Source organism: Panthera onca, chromosome X, assembly GCF_046562875.1.
Source record: "Panthera onca isolate mPanOnc1 chromosome X, mPanOnc1 haplotype 2, whole genome shotgun sequence".
NCBI lineage: Eukaryota > Metazoa > Chordata > Mammalia > Carnivora > Felidae > Panthera > Panthera onca.
This window is the reverse complement of record NC_138357.1, coordinates 17,992,005-18,019,388: the sequence shown is the minus strand read 5'-3', so window position 1 is coordinate 18,019,388 and position 27,384 is coordinate 17,992,005. Positions and strand designations below refer to the sequence as shown.

Genomic DNA, 27,384 nt, shown 5'->3' with positions numbered 1-27,384 from the left:
CTCCCCTTCCTTCCCTCTGTCCCTCCCCCCCCTCATGTTCTCTCACTCTCAAATAAACAAACAAATACTATCCTAATGAGTGTGAAGTGCTAGCTTCTTTGCAGTTTTGAATTGCATTTCCCTAATGACAAATGTTGAACATTTTTCACATGCTTATTGATCATTTGTTTTAATTTTGTAATGTTTATTTATTTTTGAGAGAGAGAGAAAGAGAGAGAGAGAGAGAGAGAGAGAGAGTGGGGGCAGGGCAGAGAGAGAGGGAGACACAGAATCGGAAGCGGGCTCCAGGCTCCTAGCCATCAGCACGGAGCCTGATGTGAGGCTCAAACTCAATAAGCTTGAGATCATGACCTGAGCCAAAGTCAGAGGCTCAACCAACTGAGCCACTCAGGCGCCCCGCTTATTGACCATTTGTATATCTTTGAAAAAATACCTGTTCAAGTCCTTTGCCCATATTTTAATTTGTTGTTTGTTTTGTTGTTGTTGTTGTTGAGTTGTGAATGTTCTTTATATATTCTGGATATTAATCCCTTATCAAATGTAAGATTTGCAAATATCTCTTCCAATTCTGTGATTCTTTTCACTCTCTTGATCGTGTCTTTTGTTGCACAGAAGTTTTAAATTTTTATGAAGTCTGTTTTTTTCTTTTGTTACCTGTGCTTTTGGTGTTATATCTGTGAAATCATTATCAAATCCAATTCATAAGGCTTTTGCCCTATGTTTTCATGTAAGAGTTTTATAGTTTTAGGTCTTATGTTTAGGTGTTTCATCCATTTCAAGTTAATTTTTATATATGGTATAAGGAAAGGTTTCAACTTCATTCTTTTGCATGTGGGTGTTCAGTTTTCTCAGCACCATTTGTTGAAAAGACTGTCCTTTCCCCATTGAATGGTTTGGCGCCCTTGTCAAAAATCAACATGTATCTGAGTGTTCATTTCTGAGCTCTCTATTCTGTTCCTTTGGTCTATATGCCCTTATGCTAGTACCACACTGTTCTGATTACTATAGCTTTGTAGTAAGTTTTGAAATTAGGAAATGTGAATCCTCCACGTTTAGTCTTCTTTTTCAAGATTGTTCTGGTGATTCAGAGCCTCTTGAGATTCCATGTGAATTTTAGGTTGGGTGTTTGTATTTCTGCAAAACAAAAAAATGCCACTGGGATTTTGACAGGGGTTGCATTGCATCTGTAGATCACTTTGGATAGTATTGCCATCTTAACAATATTAAGTTTTCTAACTCATGAACACAGAATATCTTTCCATATGTGGGTTATTTTTAAAAATATTTATGTGAGGGCACCTGGGTGCCTCGGTCGGTTAAGCGTCCAGCTTCAGCTCAGGTCGTGATCTCACAGTTTGTGAGTTTGAGCCCCACGTCAGGTTCTGTGCTGACAGCTCAGAGCCTGGAGCCTGCTTCGGATTCTGTGTCTCCCTCTCCCTCTCTCTCTCTCTGCCCCTCCCCCGCTCATGCTCTGTCTCTCTGTGTTTCAAAAATAAATAAAACATTAAAACAAATTTAAAAAAATAAAAATAACTATGTGAGAAATTATACTTGCATTTATAAAAAAGGTCAAACACTATGGTAAAGTACAAAGAAAGAAAGAACAAATTACCCTAAACCGCACTACTCATTGATAAGTACTGTGAACTTTTTGGTGAATATCCTTCTGAACACCTCTTGTTTATAATTTTACATAAATAGCATGTGAGGATTTTTCCTACTTGATATGTAATACGTGTTTCTCAATGTCAACGACTAGATCTAAATCCATGTTTGCACCATCATTTACTTAAACAAACCCATACTGATAGACATTTAGTTTGCTTTGGACTATGAGTAATATTTGTGAGTATCATAGTATGAATCGTAGGAAAAATAGTATAATAATAAATGTTTGACATTTTCTCTTTTGCATGAGGAAAGGTACAAAGTGTTTCATCTAAGAAGTTTCTGCATATCTGATGTGCTGCAATGCATTAGTAATAGATCTTTGATGTAGTAGGTTCAATAATGAAAAGTAGAGAACTAGACACGTGTTTAGAGATTTGTTTACACTCTGGCTCTTCTAGAGCCCAGTGAATAATGATAAAGGTACAACCAAATGAAACAATTTTGTAAAACCATAGGAACAGGTATTCATTTATTCTCATGTTCTGCCTTTCAGGAAGAAGGCATGGATTTAGTAAATAGAGAAGCAATGCATGAATGGTGAGTCGTGTACTTTGAATTACTGTTCTGATCATTTCTCTATTCAGTTATGTCTTTTCTTTTGGTTAGGCAAACTGCAGTACTGATATCTCTTCTTTTGTAGGGAGGTACAAACTGCAAAACAGATAAGTCAGTCTTGGGAAGAAAGTTTGAAACTGGTATGGTATTAACATTACACTTTTATTGAAAGTTTTACTGATTTTCGGTGTTGGCAATACCTACTTCTGCTGTAATTTCTAGAAATCCAAGCTCTCGTTTGAAACTGAAATTTATATGCTGCATAAATCATTTTTGATCGCTCTTAAGAAACAGTTTATCACTTACTCGTAAAAATAACTGACATCATTTGAAAGTGGGGTTCACAGTAAATAGTTGTCTGATACAAAACCATCGTTGTTTTGGACCAGCTTCCTCTCTGTCCTAGTAAGTCTAAGAAGAGTTCAGTTCTGCTGGTCAAATTGCTCACATGACAAAACAATAAATGATTTCACTCCTTTCTACGTAATTGATTAACTACATATTAGAGTCTTAAACCACAGACAGTGGGTTTCTTGGATAAATACTGCATTTTTATTCCTGTAACGTATATACTCACACTAACATTTTAACATGCAACCTTTAATTTGAACATATTTGGAATTTCATTACATCCCCTGGTAACATTTTTCCATGTCTCTGTACACATTATGGTCTTACTTAGTTGTAGAAGTTGAGTGATGTTTCGGCTTCTTTTCCATGGACATCTCAGATAATGATAGAACAGGAATTAAGCTGAAATTTGAGTAGGAGAGATTCTGGTTAGATGGCTGTTGCCAGATTTGGGAATGATTAGATTAGGAAATGGGTCATCAGCAGAAACAGTGGCATCTTATGTTCCTTTGAGCCCTGAGTGCCTTAGATGGGCATCTATCCCTGGTTTGGGAGTGGGTCCTAAAGAATGAGTAGATAGCCTGTGGAGTCTGCCCCTTTTTATATTTGGGGCCAACACAATTTATGGATGCTGCTGCATTCCCTTAACTGACCCACTTCTAATTACTTCAGGTGTTGGCACGAGGGAGTGAATCTGTGAATGTGTTAGGATGTGTAAGGGAACACGTAGCGTAACTTTACCTGCGTCTCAGAAAAGAAAAGAGCACATTTCAAGGCCCCGAATTATGCAATACTGATTCTGTCTATATAAAATCTATCAACATTTTTTATAGCTGTAGTTATCGTTGCTGCCTCATTTGTATCTTAGTTCTAACCAAATCCTTTTTGATTGTTTCCTGGAAATGGTATTGTAGTCTTCAAAAACAAGGTACAGGTCAAACCGGAAGAGAAAATTTTTAATTTAGGATTTGTGTATATACTAGTAAGTATTGCTCAATATCACGTATTCACGTTCTACATCTTTGGGGACACTAGGGAAGTCCCTCGACTTGCCATGTGACTCTTTTTTTCTAAAAGGGGAAAGGGTGCCTTGGCTTATTGAGGTGAATCGTGGGTTCCCTGCTTGTTTTAGGATGATGTGAGCTCCTCACTGTGGTGCGCTCACTGATTCAGTAAGGGTTCCCTTCCCCATGCAGCAGCTATCTCCTTAAGTGTTTGATAGGGACGCAATTGGTGCTCCAATTGTACACTGCTTTCTGCCTACACAGAGTGCCAGTGATTTAGAGAAACCATCTTCAAAGTGCATTGGTTTAATTCCAGTACCCCCAGCACCTTCTCCCACCAGGGGGATTGGGAAGGTAAGAAAGGAGAGCCTAAGAATCTGTGTCCCTTGAAATACCTATGAGATATTAACGTTTCACCACCCAAACTTTGGGGGGGATATATTTTGCTATAGCACATCTGATCCTAAACGACAGTTTTCCCTTCCTTTTCATTTCTTGAACTATTATTAACATATAACAAAAGTCGCCAGCTTTGAAGTATGTGACTTCATTAACTTTGGTACTTGTGTATAATCCTGTAGCCGTAACCATAACCCGGATGTAGAACCGTTCCCACGCTCTAGACAATGTCCTCGTGATCTTTTGTAGTCCATTGCCTTCTCTCCCCCACCCCCTGCCCCCACTAGGAAACCACTGATCTGCTTTCTGAGAAGAGTGGTGGTTTTAAACCCTCTGTTCTAATTTGGTTTTAGCAATATTTTTCTCCATCGTTACAAACTTATGTGAGTTACACCGCTTTGTCTCCAAGTCCTAGTCCCAGTCCTACGCAACAATTTCCAATGTAAGTTCATGTTGTATGAAAATACCAAAGTGCTTATAAAATAAGAATTTTAGAAACTTACAAGAAATTATAGCTCCAGGTTCTATGACAACCACAGAAGTAATGTGTTTTTTGCTAAATTAAGATGTCATTGTTTTGGTTTACCATTTTGTATATTGAAAAGAATCAAGTGAGTTAAGGACATGCGAGGACACGTGAATGTATGAAGAATCAGTAATTCATTAACCCTGTGTGAACATAGTCTTCCTCTCCAAGCTTGTTGATAAGGATCAAAGCTAATTCTTGAGGTGTAAACAGCTGCACCTGCTCATTTACCGATGATTCTCACCTTGATTCAAGGCAAGTCACAACCAGAACAGTAGGTCTTTCTAGCTTTTTCCCCCCATAATTTCAAAAAATCCTGAATCCTTCTAAACCGTAAGACAGTTTGCTATCCTGAGGCATTCCTGTTTTTAACCCAGATTTAGAGAAAAGCAATAAAATGATGTGATACTACATAGTCCTTTTTTAGTGTATGTCCTTAGATCTATTCTAATGAAATAGTCATAGCTGATTTTGTTCAAATTTTTTTCTGGTAATGATTGTGATAATTTTATTTTAGAAGAAGAAATCAAAGCCCCACCAACACTATTAGACCAAGTATCTTTGGATCATTAAAAAGAAAAGGTACTTTTATCTACTAGCAAAAATAAATATAACTTTGAATTATTTTTATAAAGTATTATATAAAATCAAGTGCTATAAAAATTTCATTTTAAAGGATTTATTTAAAATATATTTGAGAAGTTACTAGAGGCCTTTCATTTTACTCAAACTACGTAAAGACAATTTTAAAAGCTATAAGGTGCTGGGGTGCCCGGCTGGCTCAGTCGGTGGAGAATGCGACTAGATCTCAGGGTTGTGAATACAGGCCCCACACTGGGTGTAGAGATTACTCAAAAATAAAATCTTTAAAAATTTTTTTTTTAAGCCATAAACTGCCATATAAATGTGAATTGAGAAATTTAATTCCAGCTTAGTTAACTCTTAGGATTTTCATTATATAAGTATAATTCACCAGGCTAGCTGCCTTAACTACTTGTGAAAACAAAGTGGGGAATGAGTGAATGAACAGATAGAATGAATCAGTCATCTAGTATTCTGCTAAATCTCGACCCCTGCCCTGCCGCCCCGCCTGCCGCCACACCTACTTGTTGACATCGTATGAGTAAGTTGACACAAATCAGACCCACTTTCTACACTTAAAATATATGCTAAGGTGTGTGTTCTTTGATGGTTCACTTCTTTATGGGGATTAATTTTGGAAATTAATGAAATTAATGAAAAATACCCACCTACTCAGTAATAAAAGGACAGTGGAAAAAACAGTAGTGTTGTTTTTTTTTTTTTAACTCCCACAGCCCTGGATCCCATTTCTCAATCCTGCCTCACTAAGCTAGGTTATTCTTCCTTTTTCGTTAATACCACTACTGAGTTTTAAAGTTAATACAAAGTTTAACCATAATAAGGAGGGAAAATGGATAAATAGGAAAGAAGGTTAAAAGTTTAAAATGTGTATTCGTGAAAATTCCATTAAGATAGGAAAGAAGAGGGGCGCCTGGGTGGCTCAGTAGATTAAGTTTCCGACTCTTGATTTACACTCAGGTCATGATCTCACGGTTCGTGAGTTTGAGTCCTGTATTGGGGCTCTGCATTGGCAGCACGGAACCCGCTTGGGATTCTCTCTCTCTCCCTCTCCCTCTCTCTCTCTGCCCCTCCTGTGCTTGCTCTCTCTCTCTCTCTCTCTCTCTCAAAATAAGTAAAATAAACTTTAAAAAAGTAGCTTTAAAAAGAAGATAGGAAAGAAGAAGGAAAAGAAGAAAAAGAGGAGGGAGGGGGGAAGAAAAGAAGGAGAAGGGGAAGGGAAAGGAGAGCAAACTATAGGGAAAGAAATTGAAATGTACTTCAGTCTTCCATGTATTTTTGGATAAATTAATGGCAGTTGCCCTAACAACACATCTAACTAAGTATGTACTTCCTGTATCCTAGGACTAAGACAAGATCAGTTCTGGAAAACACTCTTTCAAACTAAGCACATCGTTTTATGATGATGGATCAATGACCTAGCTTTGGAGTATTTTGTCTGTGCTGTGAAGTTGGGGGCTAGTGTTGAGAAAGCGTTTAAATATATTAATAGTTTAGGAGTTGTTAGGAAGTTGGGGTCATTTCAGTATTTCAGATAAAATATGCTTAGGGGCACCTGGCTGGCTCAGTCAGTGGAGTGTGTGACTTTTGATCTTAGGGTTGTGAGTTCGAGCCCAACATTGAGTGTAGAGATTACTTAAAAATAAAATCTTTAAAATAAATAAGTAAGTAAATAAATAAATAAAATACACTTAAAGACAGTGTTTTACTAAATTAAAATAATTCTCCTTTTAAGACACTTATGCATAAAATGTTTTTATGACATTGAAAATTCCTGGAATTTTCTTAGAAGTTGTGATTTATTTATTTATTTATTTATTTTTAGGTTTATTTATTTATTTTGAGAGAGTGCACATGCACGCACAAGTGGGGGAGGGGTAGAGAGAGAGGGAGAGAGAGAGAGAATCCCAAGCAGGCTCCACGCTGTCAGCACAGAGCCCGACGCGGAGCTTGATCTCTTGAACCGTGAGATCGTGACCTGAGCTGAAATCAAGAGCCAGACACTTAACCAACTGAGCCACCCAGGTGCCCCAGAATTTGACTTAAAAAGTTATTTTTAGTGCTTGCTTTGGTAGCACATATACTAAAATTGGAACGATACAGAGAAGATTAGCACGGCCCCTGCACAAGGATGACACACAAATTCGTGAAGCTTCCATATTTAAAAAAAATTATTTTTATAATACAATTTTGACATAATAGACTTGGTTTCTGTCCAGTGTCTTGGTGGATGTGTCATGTTTCACACAAGCCTCTTGTACCTGGCAGTTGCTCTGGAGGATGACTGCCTCACTCACTTCTTTGAAGTGTCCGTAAGAACTCCAAAGCAAATTCTATATGTACTACGTGGTCTATATTTTAAGTCAGACCATAGTCTGAAGGTAGCCTATACAAGTTTGGTCAAAATTCATCTGGCATTTTAGAGATAGTAACAGATTAAACGGAAATTTAATTTTATTTATCTATTTTAGAATATGAATATCCATTTGGGAAACAATAAGTGATGTCCTCTTTGGAGCCTATTAATGAAATATGGGGGAAAAGGGTATAAAAAATCCAAAGAGGTCCTGGGTGAGGGAGGAAAAACAATGAGAACTCTAAAAAATGGAAGAGAGTATGAGATCACTGTTAGAATCTCGAAGCATATGAAGGCAGTTACTTCCATTGGGAATAAGCAAGAGCAAATAAGGCTTCAAGTGGGAATCCTGAGAAATCTGCAGAAATTAGACATCTTTAAAGAGAATTTTACAAGTAATAATGGTTTCAGCAAAGAAAATTTCCATTTTCTTCTATGATGAATTTGTTTTGATTTGTCTTGCTTTTAATTTAAACTCCAAAGGAGAGGTGAGTAATTTCTTCATAATGGTATAGTTGTAATCTGGCATGGAACAGGATACCCAGACCTCTTTTGAGTTTTATGAGCCATGATTATACTCGTAAGGAAGGTCTGTGGAATTTCTATTCCTAGGGGTATATTTTTAAATTTTAATTTAATTTTATTTTTAAGTAAACTTTGTGTCCAACGTGGAGTTTGAACTCACAACCAAGAGTTGCACGCTCTACTGACTGAGCCAGCCAGGCACTCCTATTCCTAGAGATATTTTTTAATGAGTAGGTGGCCTTAGTGTTTCATCATTCATATATATTTCACTCTACGAGTTATGGGCTTGAACATTAGTTTTCTCTCATCCAGACATGGTTATCACACGATTATGTAACACTGTGCAGATTTTACCATTTACTTTGATTTAAGATTACAGCAGTATAGTTTTTTGACATTAGGTGCTTCTCCTTATTCTTTAAAAATATATTTATTTTGTTCATTGCATACTATAAAAGAATTGGTCTATTTAGTTCATTGTATATTTTTAGCAAAATACAGACAGCAATAACCTAAACATTTAAAATAAGGAATGAGATTAAATTATGATACAGCCTTAGTACATAGCTCTATAAAATGACGTTGTAGAATTTAGTAAATAATATGAGAAAATTATACTCATTAAAAACAAAAAGTAGACGATGTATCAGTATTATATTCAACACAAATCCAATTTTGTTTAAAAACAATCATGTGTATACACACATATTTAGGAATTACTGGAAAGTGGTTATCTCTGGGTAATGGGGCAGTAAAAGTTTTTTCTTTGTGTTTTTATGTATTTTATAATAATTGTTTGCAACTAAAAGCAAAAAGCATGCTAGATAAAACATATTCTGCCTTGGTCTGCTTTTCTCGTCATAGGTGAAATGATAGCTAAAGATCCGCCTAAGAGATTTTTCGAAGGCACGACCAACATGCTTTCTCCCGATACTACCCAACAGTCTGATGTGAATGTTTGGTGAGTATTAACATGAATTTTTAAACATTCGTTGGCCATTTTTCACTTGGTTTTTAAGTCTGTTTTTACTATTGTATATATTCAGAAGTCTGGTCTATTATTAAATATTTTTAGAAGTCATCCAACTAATATCCCAAATGGATGCTATTACCCTTAGTTCTTCTCCCTAACGTTTATGTGTGACACTAATATATGCTGGATACATTTTTAGAAGTGGGGTTTTGGCATTTGATTAAGAGGTATCAGAGAAATACATAAAAATGCAAGCTTGGAAAAAAGTTATCTTCTGCCCATCTTTTCTACCTTGGATTTTTGTGTGCTTTGTTAGGCTGAACGTATGAAATCACTCTTGTAACTAGGGCCAATTCTTTGCTTCACATATTTTGTATTTGTTTGTAGACAAAGCGGAGTACACAGAGATCTTTTGAATTCTGTTGTCAGTGAAAGGTATTTTCTTCCCCTGGTCTATCTTCAGATACTCTTGGTGGAAGCAGTAGCAGCGCAGGATCTTCTTATAACTCACCAGTTAGCATCAGCACCGTCACAAACTCCCGTGTCGTCTTCTGATTCTCGTTCTCCATTTATTGTAGTAGACGAACTTTCCGCTAAGTGATTCACCCATCCCAAGACTTTCTCACCAATGGAGAAACACACATTTGCTTCTCTCTCTCTCTCTCTCTCTCTCTCTCTCTCTCTCTCTCTCTCACACACACACACACACACACACACACACACACACACACACGTTAGAGCAATAACAGAATTGTGTGTTTTAGGAGTGCCTGGGTGGCTCAGTCGGTTAAGCGTCTGTCTTTGGCTCGGGTAGTGATCTCATATTTTGTGAGTTCAAGCCCCGCATTGGGCTCTGTGCTGGCAGTGCAGAGCCTGCTTGGGATTCTGTGTCTCTTCCTCTCTCTCTGCCCCTCCCCTGCTCGTGTGCTCACTCTTTCTCTCTCAAAATAAATAAATAAACTTAAAAAAATAATTGCAAGATATAATTTAGGCTATTTCCTATTACCTTATTTTCTCAATTTCCTAAAATTCTCTTTATCTACAGAACTTGCATGTCTAATTCCTGTGTTTGCCCTTAAAAGCAATGTAGTGATATTTTCAAAGATGTTTTCCAAATAAGAACTATATTGAAGATACAATCATACATTTTCAAGCTGCTAATGTGTAGAAACATGCTGCACCTTGAGTTTTTAAAAACATAATTCAGAACTCTATTTATTTATCTGAATAAATAAAATTTTAAGTTCTGATGAAATAGAATTGTTCCGTTAATCAACAAGTAAAATAATTTTTTAAATTCTGTACTGAATGCCTGTGCTAGTTCTTAATGATATTTTCAATAATTAGAAAAATCACCTGTCTTAAAGCAGTTTTTAACTTTTTAAAAAATGTTTATTTATTTAGAGAGAGCACACACGTGTTGGGGAGGGCCAGCATGTAACACTATTTGGGGCTCCATGCGGGTCATGATCATGACCTGAGCTGAAATCGAGTCAGATGCTTAACCGACTGAGCCATCCAGGCACCCCTAAAAAGCTTATTTTTAATTTTTTTTAAATGTTTATTTATTTTTGACAGAGAGAGAGAGAGAGACAGAGCATGAGCGGGGGAGGGGCAGAGACAGAGGGAGACACAGAATCCACAGCAGGCTCCAGGCTCTGAGCTGTCAGCACAGAGACTGACACGGGGCTCAAACTCACAGACCGCGAGATCGTGTCCTGAGCCAAAGTCGGACGCTCAACCGACTGAGCCACCCGGGTGCCCCCCAAAAAACCTTATTTTTAAAACTAAGCTAGTTATACATGCTGATGCAAGGATTGCCTATTTTGCACATGAATCCTTGGATGTTTAATTTGTTTGGAAGGAATAGGTAGGGGAAACAAGATGAAAAAAATTTAATTGAATAGCAAGAAAATAATATGTAATTGGGACTTCACTCAATTTGTACTTAACCTGATTATCCCTGATCAATTTTGTATTCTAATTAAGTGTGGAAAAAAGACAATGTTGATAAATGGTGGTCTTTTACATTTCTATGAATTACTTTTTATTCATGATCATGATTATGCATTTGATTAAATAAGGCTTAATGTGTTAGGGTTTTTCTGCAAGAATCATATGCCTCCAGTTGTTCCCTAAGGGCTATAAATGTTTGTTTAAACCCCAATTTTGTATTTAAAAGTCTTAAGGGTTTTCTGAATAAGAAAAAGTATGTGTTAAAAATATAAAATCTAAAGTAAGTGCTTTAAGTAATTAAGGGTAGCACTAGCATTTTGAAAAATAGAAATGTATCCTCATGAAATGAAGTTGAGAATTAGTTTAAATTTCCTCAGCTAACAAAATAGGAATGGTTATCTAAAATATTTATAAAAAGTTTTTCCTTGTCATTAGAAGTCATCAGAATGATGAAAATCTGATGTAGGTATGCCCCACATAGGAAAAAGACTGTTCCACCAAGAATTGTTTGACAGTGGCCCCAGTGGAATTAATGGTTACATATGTGGGGGAAGATTCTGTCAACCTATGAGTAAATGAATACTTATGAGATGACTGAGGTCATGATGGTCTCTGGAAACTGAGACACGATTCTACAAATTGGCCAAGGACAAGTGAACTATCAATATCGCCCTCGTTACTCAGCTTCTATACTTACCTGACCCTTGGTGGACCAATTGTGAACAGATACAGGGGCCCTCATGAGATGAGGTGTGATGGCAGTGATGTTCCTTGCTGAATTTGTAGATCATTGACAGACAATAGTGTCCTCCTGTATGGTTGACACTTTAGCCAAAAAAAAAAAAGTCTTTCAAAATACAAAACCTTTGGAGTACAAAAACCAAGGATGGAGAAAGTGAACAATGGGGGCGGGACTACTACTCAGTTGTATAAGGAGCTTTTGATCATTAAATCTTGGTAATCTGGACATTCTCAATACACTTCTTTCAACTCAGACAATTCCTTTAAACTCTGTCCAGTTAGTTTTTATTTAGTTGTACTCCAGGGTGCCACACTTACTATAATATGCTCAGAATCAAGGACTTTGTAGTCGATTTTCCCATCTGTTGCCTTTTAAGGTTTGGTATTAGGAGGATCTGTTTAAATGATTTTCATTTATTTTTTTAAATGTTTATTTATTTATTCTGAGAGAGAAAGAGAGCAGGGAAGGGACAGAGGGAGAGAGGGAATCCCAAGCAGACTCCACACTGTCAGCACAGAGCCTGACATGAGGCTCAATCCCATGAACCCTGAGATCATGACTTGAGTTGAGACAAAGAGTCAGACGTGTAACCGACTGAGCCACCGAGGTGCCCCAATGATTTTTCATTTCTTAAATGATTTTGAGACCAAAGTAGTTCTGACTTTCACATGATGAGATTTTGTGGTTGATTTTTATTTATTTATTTTGTTGGTTTCAAGTTTTTATTTCAATTCTAGTTAGCTAACAGAGTGCAATATTCGTTTCAGGAGTAGAATTTAGTGATTCATCAGTTACATATGACACCCGGTGCTCATTACCAGTGCCCTCCTTAATGCCCATCACCCCACCCACCCCCCTCCATCAACCCTGAGTTTGTTCTCTATAGTTAAGCATCTCTTATGGTTTGCCCGCCCCCCCCGCCCCCGTCTCTCCCTCTCTCCCTCTCTCCCTCTCTCCCTCTCTCCCTCTCTCGCTCTTTTTTTCCCTTATGTCCATCTGTTTTGTTTCTTAAATTCGACATATGAGTGAAATCATATGGTATTTGTCCTTTTTCTGATTGACTTATTTCACTTAGCAGAATACATTCTGGCTCCATCTAGTTCATTGCAAATGGCAAGATTTCATTCTTATTATGGCTGAGTAATATTTCATTTTATACACACACACACACCACATCTTCTTTATCCGTTCATCACTTGATGGACATTTTAGCTCTTCGCATAATTTGCTTATTGTTGATAGTGCTGCTATGCTATAAACATCGGGGTACATGTGTCTCTTCAAATCAGTATTTGTGTGTCCTTTGGGTAAACACCTAGTAGTGCAATTGCTGGGCAGGGAGATACAAATCAAAACAACAGTGAGATACCACCTCATACCTGTCAGACTGGTTGATTTTTTAAAATTATTGTAAGACTATTATTTGGTCATCCTAAACATGCCAAAGGATTATAATGTCAGTTTTCATAGTAAAAGGCACGTATTTGTTTTCTAGGGCTGCCGTAACAAAGTACCACAAACTGAGTAGCCTCAACCGTCAAAATAGATTATCTCATAGTTCTGGAGGCTGAAGGTCCAAGGTCAAGGTGTCAACAGAGATCTTCCTTCTGGGGGCTCTGAGGGAAAATTTGTTAATATTTCTCTCCTGGCAGTTGCCAAAAATCCTTGCCTTACAGACATATCACTCCAGTCTCTGTCTCTGTCATCATATGGGCTTCTCCCTGTGTCCCTGTGTTTTCATGTGGTTCTTATAAAGACACCAGTCATTGGATTTAGGGTCCAAGCTAATCCATTATGACGTCATTGTAGCTTGATTACATCGACAAAGACCCTCTGTCCATATAAGGTCACATTCACAGATACTGGGGGTTAGGACTTTAACATTATCTTTTTGTGCACACAATTTAACCCGCAGCAGGATACTTTTAGAATTTTGACTTATTTTTCTTGTTAGTTTTTTAAATCATCTATCTTATAACCCATTTTAAAAAATAGCAGAATAAGAGGTGACCGTATTGAACATAGCATTGGTATGTCTTCTTTTTTTTTTTATTTTATTTTAGTGCACACGTGAACAGGGGAGAGGGGCAGAGGGAGAAAGAGAGAGACTCTTAAGCAGGCTCCACGCTCAGCCCAGAGCCCGATGCGGGGCTCAATCCCATGACCCTGGGATCATGACCTGAGCCGAAATCAAGAGTTGAATGCTCAACCGACTGAGCCATCCAGGCGCTCCTGTCTTGTTCTTATATATTTTAAATTTATGCTTGTTTATAAATATAGATGTATGTTTATGTACATATACATTAGTTTTCACATCCAAAATCAAGAGTCGGATGCTCAACCGACTGAGCCATCCAGGCGCTCCTGTCTTGTTCTTATATATTATAAATATATGCTTGTTTATAAATATATATGTATGTTTATGTACATATACACCAGTTTTCACATTGTCAATAAAAGGATAAATGAAAGTAGAAGTATGTTTCTAAAATATTTTTTTAAGTTTATTTATTTTGAGAGAGAGAGAGAGAGAGAGAGAGAGAATATGAATGGGGGAGGGGCAGAGGGAGGAGGGGAGGAGAGAGAGAATCCCAAGCAGGCTCCGTGCTCAGGGCAGAGCCCCATGTGGAGTTTGATCTCACAAACCTTGAGATTGTGACCTGAGCCAAAACCAAGAGTTGGATGCTTAACCAACTGAGCCACCCAGATGCCCCTGTTTTTAAAATATTTTCAGAGTATCATTTTTATGCCTTAAATATATATTCATGTTTGATCAAATATTCCTACTTTACTTATAACGTTATAAAAGAGCAGCACTCCGGATTCATCCTGACATGAGGACTCACTGGTAATAAGTCAGATTCTCAGGTCAGGGTAAAAACTACAGTTCTTAAGATTTATGACTAAATCGACCAGTCAAGCTTATAATTTCAAGTATATTGAATTAAGTATCAGGAAACTCTATTTAAAATTGTAAGATATATGAAGATGAGTGAAATGCCATCCCTACCTTCAAGCAGAATAAGTACAAAAATAATAATGATACAAGACAAGGCAATCTAAGATGACTACAGATACACGTATGAAAGGATGTCTGAACTATAAAAGTAGGAGAGAAACACAATATTGGAATGATAGGATTTTAGAAGCCTTTTAATGTACCTCTCAATGCAGAAATCCTTTTAAGAATTCCACTCGAATGATCTTTTAGCCTTAGCTTGAAATCTTATAGTAATCAACTGACTTTCACACAACAGTTCATTCTGCTGTTGGACAACTCTCACTATCAGAAAGCTCTTATGTTAAAAAAGGGGGGATGGGGTTAGAATTTGTATCTAGGTGGCCTGTTTCATTGGCTCTTTAGAACAGAGACAAATCAAATGTGCTATTAAAAGCAGATGAGTTAAGATTCTAATTCTGCATTAATCTTTGTCCCTGCTTCTTGAATTATTACCACTCCTACTACAAGATATATTTAATCTCATCTCCTAAATGAATTTTTAAAATTCACCTAGAAGCAACTATATATAAATATCCACGAAGAAAATGCACGTATGATACTTTGGATATCTATGGAGAAAACGAATTACAATTTGCCTCAAGTGTTTTTAAATATTTTAGATCTTAAAAGTTGAGCTTGAAAAATATGTCATATAGGTAGACTTCACTGTCAGATCATTGAAACTATGCATTTAGAAAAGGCCCAAGAACAATAAGTACTCTGGCAAAAAGGTAACTTTGTTTCCCTTAAACTCTATGATATCTTACAGATTTCTTCCACTGTGGTTCTTAACCCAAGAGTAAATGAGATTGATTTTTATAAATGTCTAGAATGTATGGGTGGAGAGAGTCATATATAGGAATCTTGGAAACTTGCTCAACTTTCTTAATAGTGGGAGACCTTAATGACCATGGCCTCTCAGAAGAAATGCATTAAATTAATGCATTTATTAACTGAATCCTACAAATTGACCAATAGTCTATATATATATATGAAATTGGAGATCTCCGTGGCATCACTGACTTCAAAGTAAACTGGTAACATAACTATTCATGTCCACCTTTTAGGGGGAATGACCCAATTAACATAACTATTTATGTCAAACTTTTAGGGGAATGACCCAATTATATTATGAGTATAAGAGTCAGAAGACCTGACTTTGGCTCCAGCTCGGTCACTGCTCTGTGTGACTTTCAGCAGAGTCACTTCACCAATCTGGGCTTCAGATTTCCAATCTGTAAAATACAGTTGAACTAGATATTTACAAGGTCCGGTCTGCCACTTAAAATTTTATTGATTCTGTAAAAACATTTGCCTTCATCTTTGCTACTGTAACAGATGCATGATGGCATTGAGCTTCTGAGGGCTTTAAGAAAGTATTTAGGAAATCAGAGAGCTTGATTCCTAATATTTTGATTCTTTCTGGCAACAAGAAACTCATTTTGTTCAGCCTCATCAATAGTTGCCTCTCTTGTATGAATTATGCATGCTTTATGATGAAATGTGGAAAGCTCATTTCCCCCTGGTTTCTTGTTTTGTGTGGATAAATGATCCTCTCAGGATTTCCATATTAATACAGGTTCCCACTGACAAAGCACTCACCGTAAAATTTTCTTTCTAGTGACTACAGCTTGAGACAAAACAAAATAAAGATACACTTGGCGTTTTTGTTTCAGAGAAGCAAAGGAGACAGGGCACAAAAAGCTACATCAACTATAAAAGCCCTGGCACAGTTCACATTCGGAAGTGCTCAACTCGTAGTAAATAGCAGACCACCAGCAAAATAGTTTTTCTTTTTCCTTGATAATTAGGATATGGCTATAAGAAAAACCCTCTAACTTCGGTTTAGTTGATTTCATGGCATGACTCTTGTGCTTGGTAACTCTCCGTTGAACACACACAAAAGAGGGCACACTTGAAAGTCGCCAATAGCTGGTTTGTGACTTTGTGCTGAGGAAGGAAATATACATATTTTTTTAATTTTTTAAATGTTTATTTTTGAGAGGGAGAGAGAGGCAGACTGCGAGTGGGGGAGGGGCAGAGAGAAAGAGAGACACAGAATCCGAAGCAGGCTCCAGGCTCTGAGCTGGCAGCACAGAGCCCAACGCGGGGCTCGAACTCACGGACCGCGAGATCATGACCTGAGCCGAAGTCGGACGCTTAACCGACTGAGCCACCCAGGCGCCCCTGAGGAGGGAAATATTTTGAAATTACATTATCTAGCAGAGGAACCTAATTATACTTTCCATTTCGAGTCTCACTCTTCTGAAAGGGAGGATTTAGTTTGCTTCCTTAACTCGACTTATATTAAACTCTGCAGTAGTTTACATTGAGTCCTGTCCTTAGACAATCTTTTCATAAGTGTGAAGCCTTTGGAAAGGAAGGTGCTGAGGCTAGCATGTTGGGACTATCAAGGGAAGTTCAGCTAAACCTCTCTTAAACTTTATTTGGAATACATTCCCATGCCACAGTGATTAGCAGATTTCTTTTTTAATGTTTATTCATTTTTTTGAGAGAGAGCGCAAGTGAAGGAGGGGCAGAGACAGAGGGAGACACAGAATCTGAAGCAGGCTCCCGGTACCAAGCTGTTAGCACAGAGCCCGACGTGGGGCTCGAACTCTTGAACGACCAGATCATGACCTGAGCCGAAGTTGGACGCTCAACCGACTGAGCCACCCAGGCGCCCCTGACTAGCAGAGATTTAAAATGTGTTTGTAGTATACACGGCTGTTGAGAGTATGGGGAAAGTGGTGTTTAAATTCACTGCAGTGGGTTCTTAATGTCCTTTGTGGAGGACATTTGGTGGTATGTATCAGAAGCCTTCAAAATGTGCACCTCTCTTGGCACAGCAATTCTTCTAAAAATTTTTCTTAGGGAAAAATATGGGACAGGTTGAAAAGGATGTTTACTGTTGTGAAAAACGTAATGTTTTCAACACATGGGGCTGGGGCAACTGAATATCCACATGCCAAACAGTGAAGTTGGATTCCTACCTCCCACCGTATACAAAAATTAGCTCAAAATGGATCAAGGACCTAAATAGTAAGATCTAAAACCATTAAATTTTTAGGGAATAAACAGGGGTAAATCTTCATTATATTGGATTGGGCAATGGATTCTTAGATATATCACTGAAAACATGACCAGCTAAAGAAAAAATAGATAAGTTGAACTTTATCAAATTAAGAACTTTCGTGCCTCAAAGGACATTAACAAGACACTGAGAAGACAACCAGAAAATTTGTAAATCATATGTGATGAGTTTAATCCACAATATGTAAACAGGTCTTATAACTCAGCCACAAAAAGACGAACAACCCAATTAAAATATGGGCAGAGGACTTTATGAATAGACATTTCTCCAAAGAAGATTTACATATGGCCAATAAGCATATGAAAAGATGTTCAATATCATTCGTCATTAAACAAATGCAAATCAAAACCACAAAGCGGTATCACTTCATACCCACTAGGATGGCTGTAATAAAAGAGATATTAACAAGTGTTGGTGAGGAGGTGGAGAAACCGGGCCCTCGTACATTGCTGGTTGGAATGGAAAATAGTGCACTGACTGTGGCAAACATTTTGGCAGCTTCTCAAAATATGAAACATAGAATTCTCGTAAGATCCTCGATCTTCCAATCCACTCCTTGAAAACGAGGACTCAAAAAGATACTTGTATGCTGTTGTTCCTCGTGGCGTTATTCACAACAGCCGAAAAGGTGGCCACCACCCCAGCGTTCATCACCGGTTGATACGGTGTAATTACATCATACATACAGTGGGATGTTGTTCAGCTATGAAAAGGAATGAAATTCTGGTACATACTACAGCGTGAATGAAACTTGAGAACATGCTAAGTGAGATATTTAAAAGAGATAAGTTCATAGAGACAGAAAGTAGATTACAGGATAGTAGGGGCTGGGGGGAGGGGGTAATGGGGAGTTATTCATAATGGGCATAGAGTCTCTGCTTCGGATGATGAAAAAGTTTTGGAAATAGATCATGGGAATGGTGTACCTTGTGAATGTAAGTAATGCCACAGAATTGCATGCTTGAAAGTGGTTGAAGTGGCAAGTTCAATGTAAAAAACAAGAAACCTAGTATTTGCCACAGATCAGTTAAGCCACCATTTCCCAGGGTGTTTTATAAAATATGAATAAGTTAAGTGTCCTGAAGAATAAAAGATGGTTAAGGAAGTTTAGGAAAACCCATTAAAATCGTTTCTTTAACATTGTGATAGCCCAACAAAAGAGGTAGGGTATGAAGCATCTTTAACTTTTTAACTTAAGTTCTTGTTTTTGAGGGCGATCTTGTGGGATCTATGTTATGTACAGCCTTTGGAAAACGTTGGGTTAAACAAATTACAGTACGTTCCCTCCATGGAAATCTGTGCACCCATTAAGAATGATAACATGGTCATATGTCACTCGACATGGGAAAGATGTTTACGCTAGATTGCCAAGTGAAAGAGCAACATGATTAATGGGACCTCATTTTTGTTTTAAAAAGGTATAGGTATGCCTTAAACCTAAAAAGGCATAGGTAGCTATTTTATGTGGATATATAACAGAAAAAAACTTTGTAAGGCTATATACGAGTATTAGTGAGGATGTGGAAATAGGACCCTTGCACATTGCTGGCTAGAATGTAGTGACTGTGGAAAACATTTTCGCAGTTCCTCAAAATAGTAAACGTGGAATTGTTAGATGATCCAAGAATTCCACTCCTTGAAAACCAGGATGCAAACAGATACAGGTATGCTAATCCTCCTTGTGGCATTATTCACGGCAGCCAAAAGGTGGCAACAACTCAAGGGTCCATCACCAGATATTTGGCACCAGTGGCCATGTCGCCACAAATGTTTTCTTCTCTGTGTTTTCATTCTAGTCTTTATGAGATGGTTTCCAGACCTATTACCATCTTAGCCGTTGGCCTCTGAACATTGTCCAGTTCGTCAACATCCTTCAAGTGTGGGACCGAGAAATGACCACCACACGCCACACTTTTTTTTTTTTTTTGCATCTCATTATGAGTTCCTTAAAAAAATGTGATATTAGATTTCTCTAATTAAAGCAATTTCAGAATACTTCTGGTTCGGTGCGACTGTACTCTGAATCCTGTTGTAAGATTATGTGGGAATGCGAGCTGGTGCAGCCACTCTGGAAAACAGGATGGAGGTTCCTCCAAAAACTAAAAATAGAACTCCCCTATGACCCAGCAATTGCACTACTAGGCATTGATCCAAGGGATACAGGTGTGCTGTTTCGAAGGGACACATGCACCCCCATGTTTATAGCAGCACGGTCAACAGTAGCCAAAGTCTGGAAAGAGCCCAAATGTCCATCGATGGACGAATGGATAAAGAAGATATGGTGTATATATATATATATATACGATGGAGTGTCACTCGGCAATCAAAAAGAAGGAAATCTTGCCATTTGCAACTACATGGATGGAACTGGAGGGTATTATGCTAAGTGAAATTAGTCGGAGAAAGACGAAAATCATATGACTTCACTCCTATGAGGACTTGAAGAGACAAAACAGATGAACATAAGGGAAGGGAAACAAAAATAATATACAAACAGGGAGGGGGACAAAACAGAAGAGACTCCTAAATATGGAGAACAAACTGAGGGTTACTGGAGGGATTGTGGGAGGGGGTTGAGCTAAATGGATAAGGGGCACTAAGGAATCTACTCCTGAAATCATTGTTGCACTAGATGCTGACGAATTTGGATGTAAATTTAAAAAAATAAAAAATAAAACAAGTTAAAAAAAAGTAAAAACAAAATAATAAAAATAAAGATAACTGAATAACTATAAAAACGATTAGGCATGTGTTTAAAATAATATTTTAAATATTATTTTTGACATTTGAAAATGTTCATAATATAATGTAAACCCAAAAATAGCTTATCAAATTGTATATTCAATGCAAAAATTTTGCTTCAAATATTTTTTTCAGTGTTTAAAATAAATATACTGTGGTAGGAATTTGTCAAAAAGATTATATGGTAGATACTCAATTAGCTATTTCCCCATCTTTTAATTTCTAAAGCTACATAGATGAATAAAACACTCCAGATAAGTTCCTTATCCAATCTCCTGTATTTGTTAAAACCTTAGTAGAACTTTTTATCAAACACTGAAAGGAGAGAACAAGAGGGCTTTCATGCTGATGGGAAGGGCAAAGAGAGTCCCTACAGCCTAGCCAAGGAATCTGAAGAACCTCTTGTCCTACATCATTTTCCACTCTTTGTCCCGATCGTTGTACCAGTTTTTAGACACGGTCAAGCTGCATCCAGATTGACTGGCCTCTCTATTGAGAGGCACCTAACAAGATGACAGTGACAAGCTAGGGTTCATAGTGATGTAGAATACCATTTCTTGTCCTTGATCTGATCCCAGTTCTCCTGACCAACCTAAGCTATACGTTGGTCTTCTTTCCAGCCTAATGAGTCCTTTGCCTTTTATCCCTTTCGCCATGCTCCCCACATGGTAGGCACTATTTAAATGATCCTGGTAAACTGTACCTACCAGCTCCAAATAGCATCAGCCCAGTGCCTTCCACCGTGCGTATGTGCCTGTGTGCTTAATTTTTTGTTTGTGGGTTTGTTTGTTGTTGTTTTTTTCACTGTTCCAGTCAGTGGAAGGGAAACTTGATTGAGGGCACAGGGTCTTGGGGCTCGGGCAGGAGCCTGCCCTACAAGCAAAGTAAGAGTCAGTAGAGGGGCCTTATTTGACCTTCTCGGGACGCGGGTTTTTGGTGTGGCCTCACTTTTTCTTGGCGGCAGTTGACAGCGCTGGGGTGCAGACGAGAATAACAGGGCACATTTTACCTTGTCACAGTTGTATTTCCGGGCCAGCTGGCGGAGGGAAGGCCCAGGGATGCCCCCCCACGGGCAAAGCACCGAGCGCAAGGTGGATTCTTTCTGGAGATTGTAGCCTGAGAGAGTGCGGCCATCCTCCAGCTGTTTGCCCGCAAAAATTAGACGCTGCTGGTGAGGTGGGATGCCCTCCTTGTCTTGGACTTTGGTTTTGACATTCTCAGTGGTGTCACCGGGCTTGACCGTGAGGGTGATAGTTTTACCCATCAGAGGCTTCACAAAGATCTGCATCTCTGTGTCCACAAGGCTGCTGCCACCGCCCCACTCAGCTACCTTGTTCTGTGTGCCTGGTGTTTTCAAGAGAGTAGTTTCCTCACTGCAAGGACTGCATCTTGGTGCATAGTTTCCAACAGGATGCTTAATGCTTATACTTGCTAAGCAGAAGTAACTTTAAGTCTTCAACTTTTGGGGGCATCCGGCTGGCTCAGTTCGGTAGAGCATGTGACTCTTGACCTTGGTGTCGTTGAGTTTGAGCCCCTCGTTGGGCATAGAGATTACTTAAAAAAATTAATTAATTAATTAATTAATTAATTAAAAAATAAAAATGTTTGTAAAAATCTTCAACTTTTGAAGAGTTTTCCATTAATACTATGCTTAAAGTCAACTTTACTGAGATATAATTTACATACTTATCACAAACTGCACCCAGTTTAAGCCCGCAGTCAAGATACAGACCACTTCCATTGCCAGAGAGAATGCCCCCTTGTAGTTAGTTAATCTCAACCCCTGCTGCTGGCTTCAGGTTATCACTGGTCTCCTTTTCTTTATCGCCATAGATTAGATTCTCTTTATGATGTTTCACATACATGTATAATCACATAATATGCACTCTTTTGTGTCTGGCTGGTTTCGATTAGAATGTCCTTGAGATCCATCCATGTTGCTTTCTGTATCAGTGATTCATTACTTTTTATTGTGAGTCATATTTCATTGTATGTATATGTTACAATTTGTCCATTCACCTTTTAAAAATTTTTTTTTATGTTTATTATTTATTTTTGAGAGAGACAGAGACAGAGACGGAGAGACAGAGCGTGAGTGGGGGAGGGACAGAGAGAGAGGGAGACACAGAATTCAAAGCAGGCTCCAGGCTCTGAGCTGTCAGCACAGACCCCAATGTGGGGCTGGAACTCACAAACCGTGAGATCATGACCTGAGCTGAAGTCTGACACTTAACAGACTGAGACACCCAGGCGCCCCTGTCCATTCACCTTTTGATGGACATTTGGGTTGTTTCCAATTGGGGGCCATTACGAATAAAGCTGCTATGAATATTTGTGTTTTAACTTTTATGTGGATGTATGCTTTAATTTCTCCTGAGTAACTATCTAGTAGAATTGCTATATTATAATGGTGAGTGCATGTTTAACTTTATTCAGAAATTGCCAGCCTGTTCTCCAAAGTGATGTTACCATTTTGTATTCCCACCCGCAATGCATATTCATTTGAGTACTTCATGTGTGTGGTTCATTTAAACAGTGTTTTGCATTTTGAGATCCTGCTTTTCTAGAGGATTTGTTGTGTTAAATCTCCCTTAAGATAAGAAAGCCATCAGTGAGAGTAAGGAAATATGTTTAAATACGTTTATTTTATTTAAAAAACGCTCATTGGATTTTATTTGTTTTCAAAGAATTTACCCTGTATATCTTGGGTTTTGTTATTTGGCCAAATGCAATGATTCATCACTGTTTAAAATGATCAGCTAAAGGGCATACTTCCTTCAAAAGATAATCCTATTTGATTTAGAAAATAAACTGACCTGACTTTCTCCAGAGTCTTCTAAAATTCTTAGGAATAGCTTCATATGACTTCCCACTTCTTTTTAGTTAACTTTGAGATAAATTCATAGATAAATCATTCTCAGAGAAGCTATGGCTCGCTAAACTCCCAGTGACGTAGTAAATGTGTATGTAGCCTCCCATACTCCCTCCTTACTGGCAGGTGAAGAGTCTGACTTTATAGATATTGGCCAGTGTCCTGTTGGTTAGGGGCTGTGAGCATCTGGAAAGCTATGAAGCATGGTATCAGCCTTTGGATCTTGGTGACAAAGAAGAAATTCTTTTTAAATGAAACAAGGGGGCGGCTGGGTGGCTCAGTCGGTTGAGCAGCCGACTTCGGCTCAGGTCACGATCTGGCAGTCTGTGAGCTCGAGCCCCGCGTCGGGCTCTCTGCTGACAGCTCGGGGCCTGGAGCCTGCTTCAGATTCTGTGTCTCCCTCTCTCTCTGCCCCTAACCCACCTGCATTCTGTCTCTGTCTCTTTCAAAAATAAATAAACATTAAAAAAAAAATTAAATGAAACAAAACAGGGGCCGCTGGGTGGCTCAGTCGGTTAAGCGTTCGACCTCAGCTCAGGTCATGATCTCACAGTTCGTGAGTTCGAGCCCCACGTCTGGCTCTGTGCTGACAGCTCAGAGCCTGGAGCCTGCTTCGGCTTCTGTGTCTCCCTCTCTCTCTACTCCTCCCCCAGTCGTGTTCTGTCTCTCTGTCTCTCAAAAATAAACACTAAAAAAATTAAATGAAACAAAACACTGGATGTACTTTGTCTATTTCACCGTACCCAAGATCCAAGGGTTTATAGAGCACGTGTTGCCAAGCAACAAGCTTTGCTAATCTCACTTTAGCATATAGGAACTCTAGTGTAAGTTCCAGGGTTGTTTGAGTCTTGTCTGGGACTCCTCAAATGCTGGGCATGAGAAGGAAGCCATTTGTATACTAGAAAATGTGGTGCCACGTTCACCAGGCTCTCGACTAGAGGATTTTGCTATCTCCTTTTCTACACTGTAAAATCAGGAGTAGTGTGCTTGCCTCTAGGATTTCTATCCCATCGTAGATGATCTGCACAGAACCGATTTAGTACTATTCTCCTCTGTGATATAGGACCCACATTAACACATTGCATTTGTGGGCTATTTGGGGTCATTTGGCAATGCCCGCTCTGCCCCAGAGAACTAACCCCTTCTGCTCCCAGCTTTTTTTTTTTTGTTTCTATGAGAAGCTTTTCTTTAGTCTCCAATTTTCTCGAAGCCATTTAAAAATATCATTTACTCTATACAAGAGCTCGTCTTTCCTTTATAAATCAAATACATTCCAGGTTTACTATATTATATTGAACTTTTCTTGGTCGTAAACCTTTCAAGGAACCTGGATTCATCTCTGTGACTCTGTGGAATTGTTATTCAATGGTAACTGCACCAGACGTTTTTCTGGTTCGAATTCTTTGACTGAGTGGTTCAGAGTCCTGTATTGTTTCATGTGAATGAAACGGCTCTTTTTAGAAATGCAGCACACTTCTCAGGAAGTTGAAAAGCAGGAGCACACTTTGAGATACGAAGCAGGTTAAGAGCACCTAGGCACTGTGTCTCTGCTGATGTATTATTGATCGTATTTAGATTCTGCTCCTCTCTCCCTAAAGACTTGAAGCAGAGACCGTTGAAGTTGATACAGCTTGTCATCGTTTCTTCCCACCCAGCTTTCTGCTGCCTGTTTCCTTCCAGCTGTCCAGGTGCCCGCTCCTCCACTAGTATCTGCCCAGGTCGGCTCCCTTCCAGAAGGGGCCAGGGCCGATGCTCCAGAGACACTTCTTCCCTCTTCTAATCAAAACTCCCATCGTATGTGGAGAAAAGGGAACACTCATGCACTGTTGGTGGGAATGCAGACTGGTGCGTTGCGTGTGGAAAACAGTGTGGTTCCCAAGAAATTAAGAATAGATCTACTCTATGATCCAGTAATTCTACTACTGGGGATTTACCCGTAGAATGCAAAAACACTAACCCAAAGGGACACCTGCACCCCTGTGTTGATAGCGGCGTTATTTACAATAGCCAAAGTATGGGAGCAACCGAAGTGTCCACGGTATGTATCTCTAATGGAATGTTACTCAGTCGTAAAAAAGAATGCAATCTTGCCATTTGCAACAACATGGATGGATCTAGAGGGTATAGTGCTAAGTGAAAAAGTCAGAGAAAGACAAATACCACACGATTTCACTCATACGTGGAATCCAAGAAGCAAAACAAACGAACAAAGAAAATGAGACAAACCGAAAAACTATAGAGAAGAAAATAGTGGTTCCCAGAGAATAGGTGGGTAGGAGGGAGGATGGGTGAAATAGGTAAAGGGGATGAAGGGTACACTTATCTTGATGAGCACCGAGTAAGGCATACAAGTGTTGAGTCACTATATCATTTGCCTGAAACTCATATAACACTGTATATTAACTCGACTGGAAAAGAAAAGCTCCCATCCTAGCCAGTCTGACATCAATTTGGACGTCCTGATTAAAGTTTTTCACAGGAAGTTGGAAGTGGCCAATAAATTTAACCCTGGGGAGGGTTGTTTGTATTTTAAAGCAACAATTTAGCTCTAATCTCCATCACTGGAACTTGGGGCGTAGTGGTCAGGAGATGACGTAGATGGGACGGTCCATCCCCTTCCTGCCCCCTCTCCAGCGCTCCCCAGACACAACGAAGAGTGGGTAGAAGCCACAGGCCTTCTCTCCTCTCTCTCCATTATCGTCCCCATTTGTTTAGGAGCAAACTGACACTTGGGAGGCTTACGCGGTGCCCAAGTTTCTCCCTGGGGACAATAATGGCACCGATAGCATGGAAGTTGTTGTGAAGACAAAATTATCTGCTACATGCAAAACGCTAAGCTTCCTGGCAAATCATAAGCACACAATTTTATAAGTGCTTGTTGTGATCGTTCTTATTTACCAGCTGGTCTCTAAAAGGAAAGGAAGAGGCCAATCCTAGGTATCTTCCAGTCTCCCTTTCTAGACATTCGGCATGCCATTCTTGGTTTTTATTTACACATGGGTTATAAAGCTTCCTTTAACGTAAGTTTAAGGGATGCCTGGGTAGCTCAGTCGGTTAAGCGTCTGATGCTTGACCTGAGGTCAGATCTTGATCTCAGGGTCAAGAGTTCAAGCCCCGAGTTGGGCTCTGCACTGGGCGTGAGGTCTACTTAAGAAAAGAAACAAAGAAATCCAAGTAGGGAAAAGTAAGTTGATTTAAACAGAATTGTTAGGTGTCACGTGGTGTGTGGATGTGGCAAAGATGTTGATGAATATAAGTAAATGCCTCCTTCAGTGATTCCTCATCACTAGAATAAGGTGAAACCGTACTGGAGTGGCCACCCTGTTTAATATTGTACTGTGAAATATTAATATTAATATTAACTATTAATATTGCTATCTTCCCCCCCCCCCCCGCCTCCCAGTACTCCTGATCCCCTCTAGCCTGCTCTGCTTTTTCTTTTTGCTCTAGGATGTATCACCTTCTAACATTTTCTATAGGTGACTTTTTTTTTTAATTATTCATTTTTGAGAGAGACAGAGACAGAGAGCGAGCAGGGGAGGGGCAGAGAGAAAGGGAGGCACAGAATCCCAAGCAGACTCCAAGCTCCGAGCTGGTCCCACAGAGCCCGATGAGGGGCTCGAACCCACCAACTGCGAGATCATGACCTGAGCTTAAGTCGGACACTTAACCGACTGAGCCACCCAGGCGCCCCTAGGTTACTTATTTTCTTTTTTGTGTCTCTTTGTTGGAATGTAAGCCCCTCCAAGGCAGGAACCTTTTACTGGTTCTGTTCATGAAGTGAGCACAGTGCCTAAAACAGTGCATGGCCTTGGAGATGGTCACTAAATATCTGATGATCTCGCGGTCTGTGAGTTCAAGCCCTGAGTCGGGCAGCTCCGAGCCTGGAGCCTGCTTCGGATTCTGTCTCCTTCTCTCTCTGCCCCTCCCCGACTTGTGCTCTGTCTCTCTCTGTCTCTCAAAAATAAATACATGTAAAAAAAATTTTTTTTCAAAGATTTGGTTACAAAAATGTCC

At 39.0% G+C, this 27,384-nt stretch overlaps 1 protein-coding gene, 1 non-coding gene and 1 pseudogene across 11 annotated transcripts in view; 2 read left to right on the top strand and 1 right to left on the bottom strand.

Moving 5' to 3' along the window:
- The window catches only part of LOC145714515 (P2R1A-PPP2R2A-interacting phosphatase regulator 1-like), a 110,968-nt gene that overhangs the window by 34,439 nt on the left and 49,145 nt on the right, over positions 1-27,384 (top strand). For 8 of the 10 annotated variants that reach the window (XR_014136871.1, XM_081794052.1, XM_081794053.1 and 5 more), the window contains 6 exons: positions 2,165-2,208; positions 2,312-2,366; positions 3,846-3,935; positions 4,334-4,422; positions 5,024-5,088; positions 8,852-8,948. Coding sequence is in view for 9 of the 10 variants with exons in the window: in XM_081794052.1 (XP_081650178.1) it covers positions 2,165-2,208; positions 2,312-2,366; positions 3,846-3,935; positions 4,334-4,422; positions 5,024-5,088; positions 8,852-8,948 (440 nt within the window). In the remaining variant the exon portion in view is untranslated. Of the gene's footprint in view, positions 1-2,164; positions 2,209-2,311; positions 2,367-3,845; positions 3,936-4,333; positions 4,423-5,023; positions 5,089-8,851; positions 8,949-13,721; positions 14,117-27,384 lie in introns of those variants that run through there. The other 2 variants (XM_081794050.1, XM_081794055.1) reach the window with 2 other exon arrangements.
- Positions 7,166-7,272, top strand: LOC145714824 (U6 spliceosomal RNA). Its single transcript, XR_014137015.1, has one exon. It is a non-coding gene; the product is annotated as a U6 spliceosomal RNA (small nuclear RNA).
- On the bottom strand, positions 21,401-22,009 carry LOC145714573 (ubiquitin-ribosomal protein eL40 fusion protein pseudogene; annotated as a pseudogene).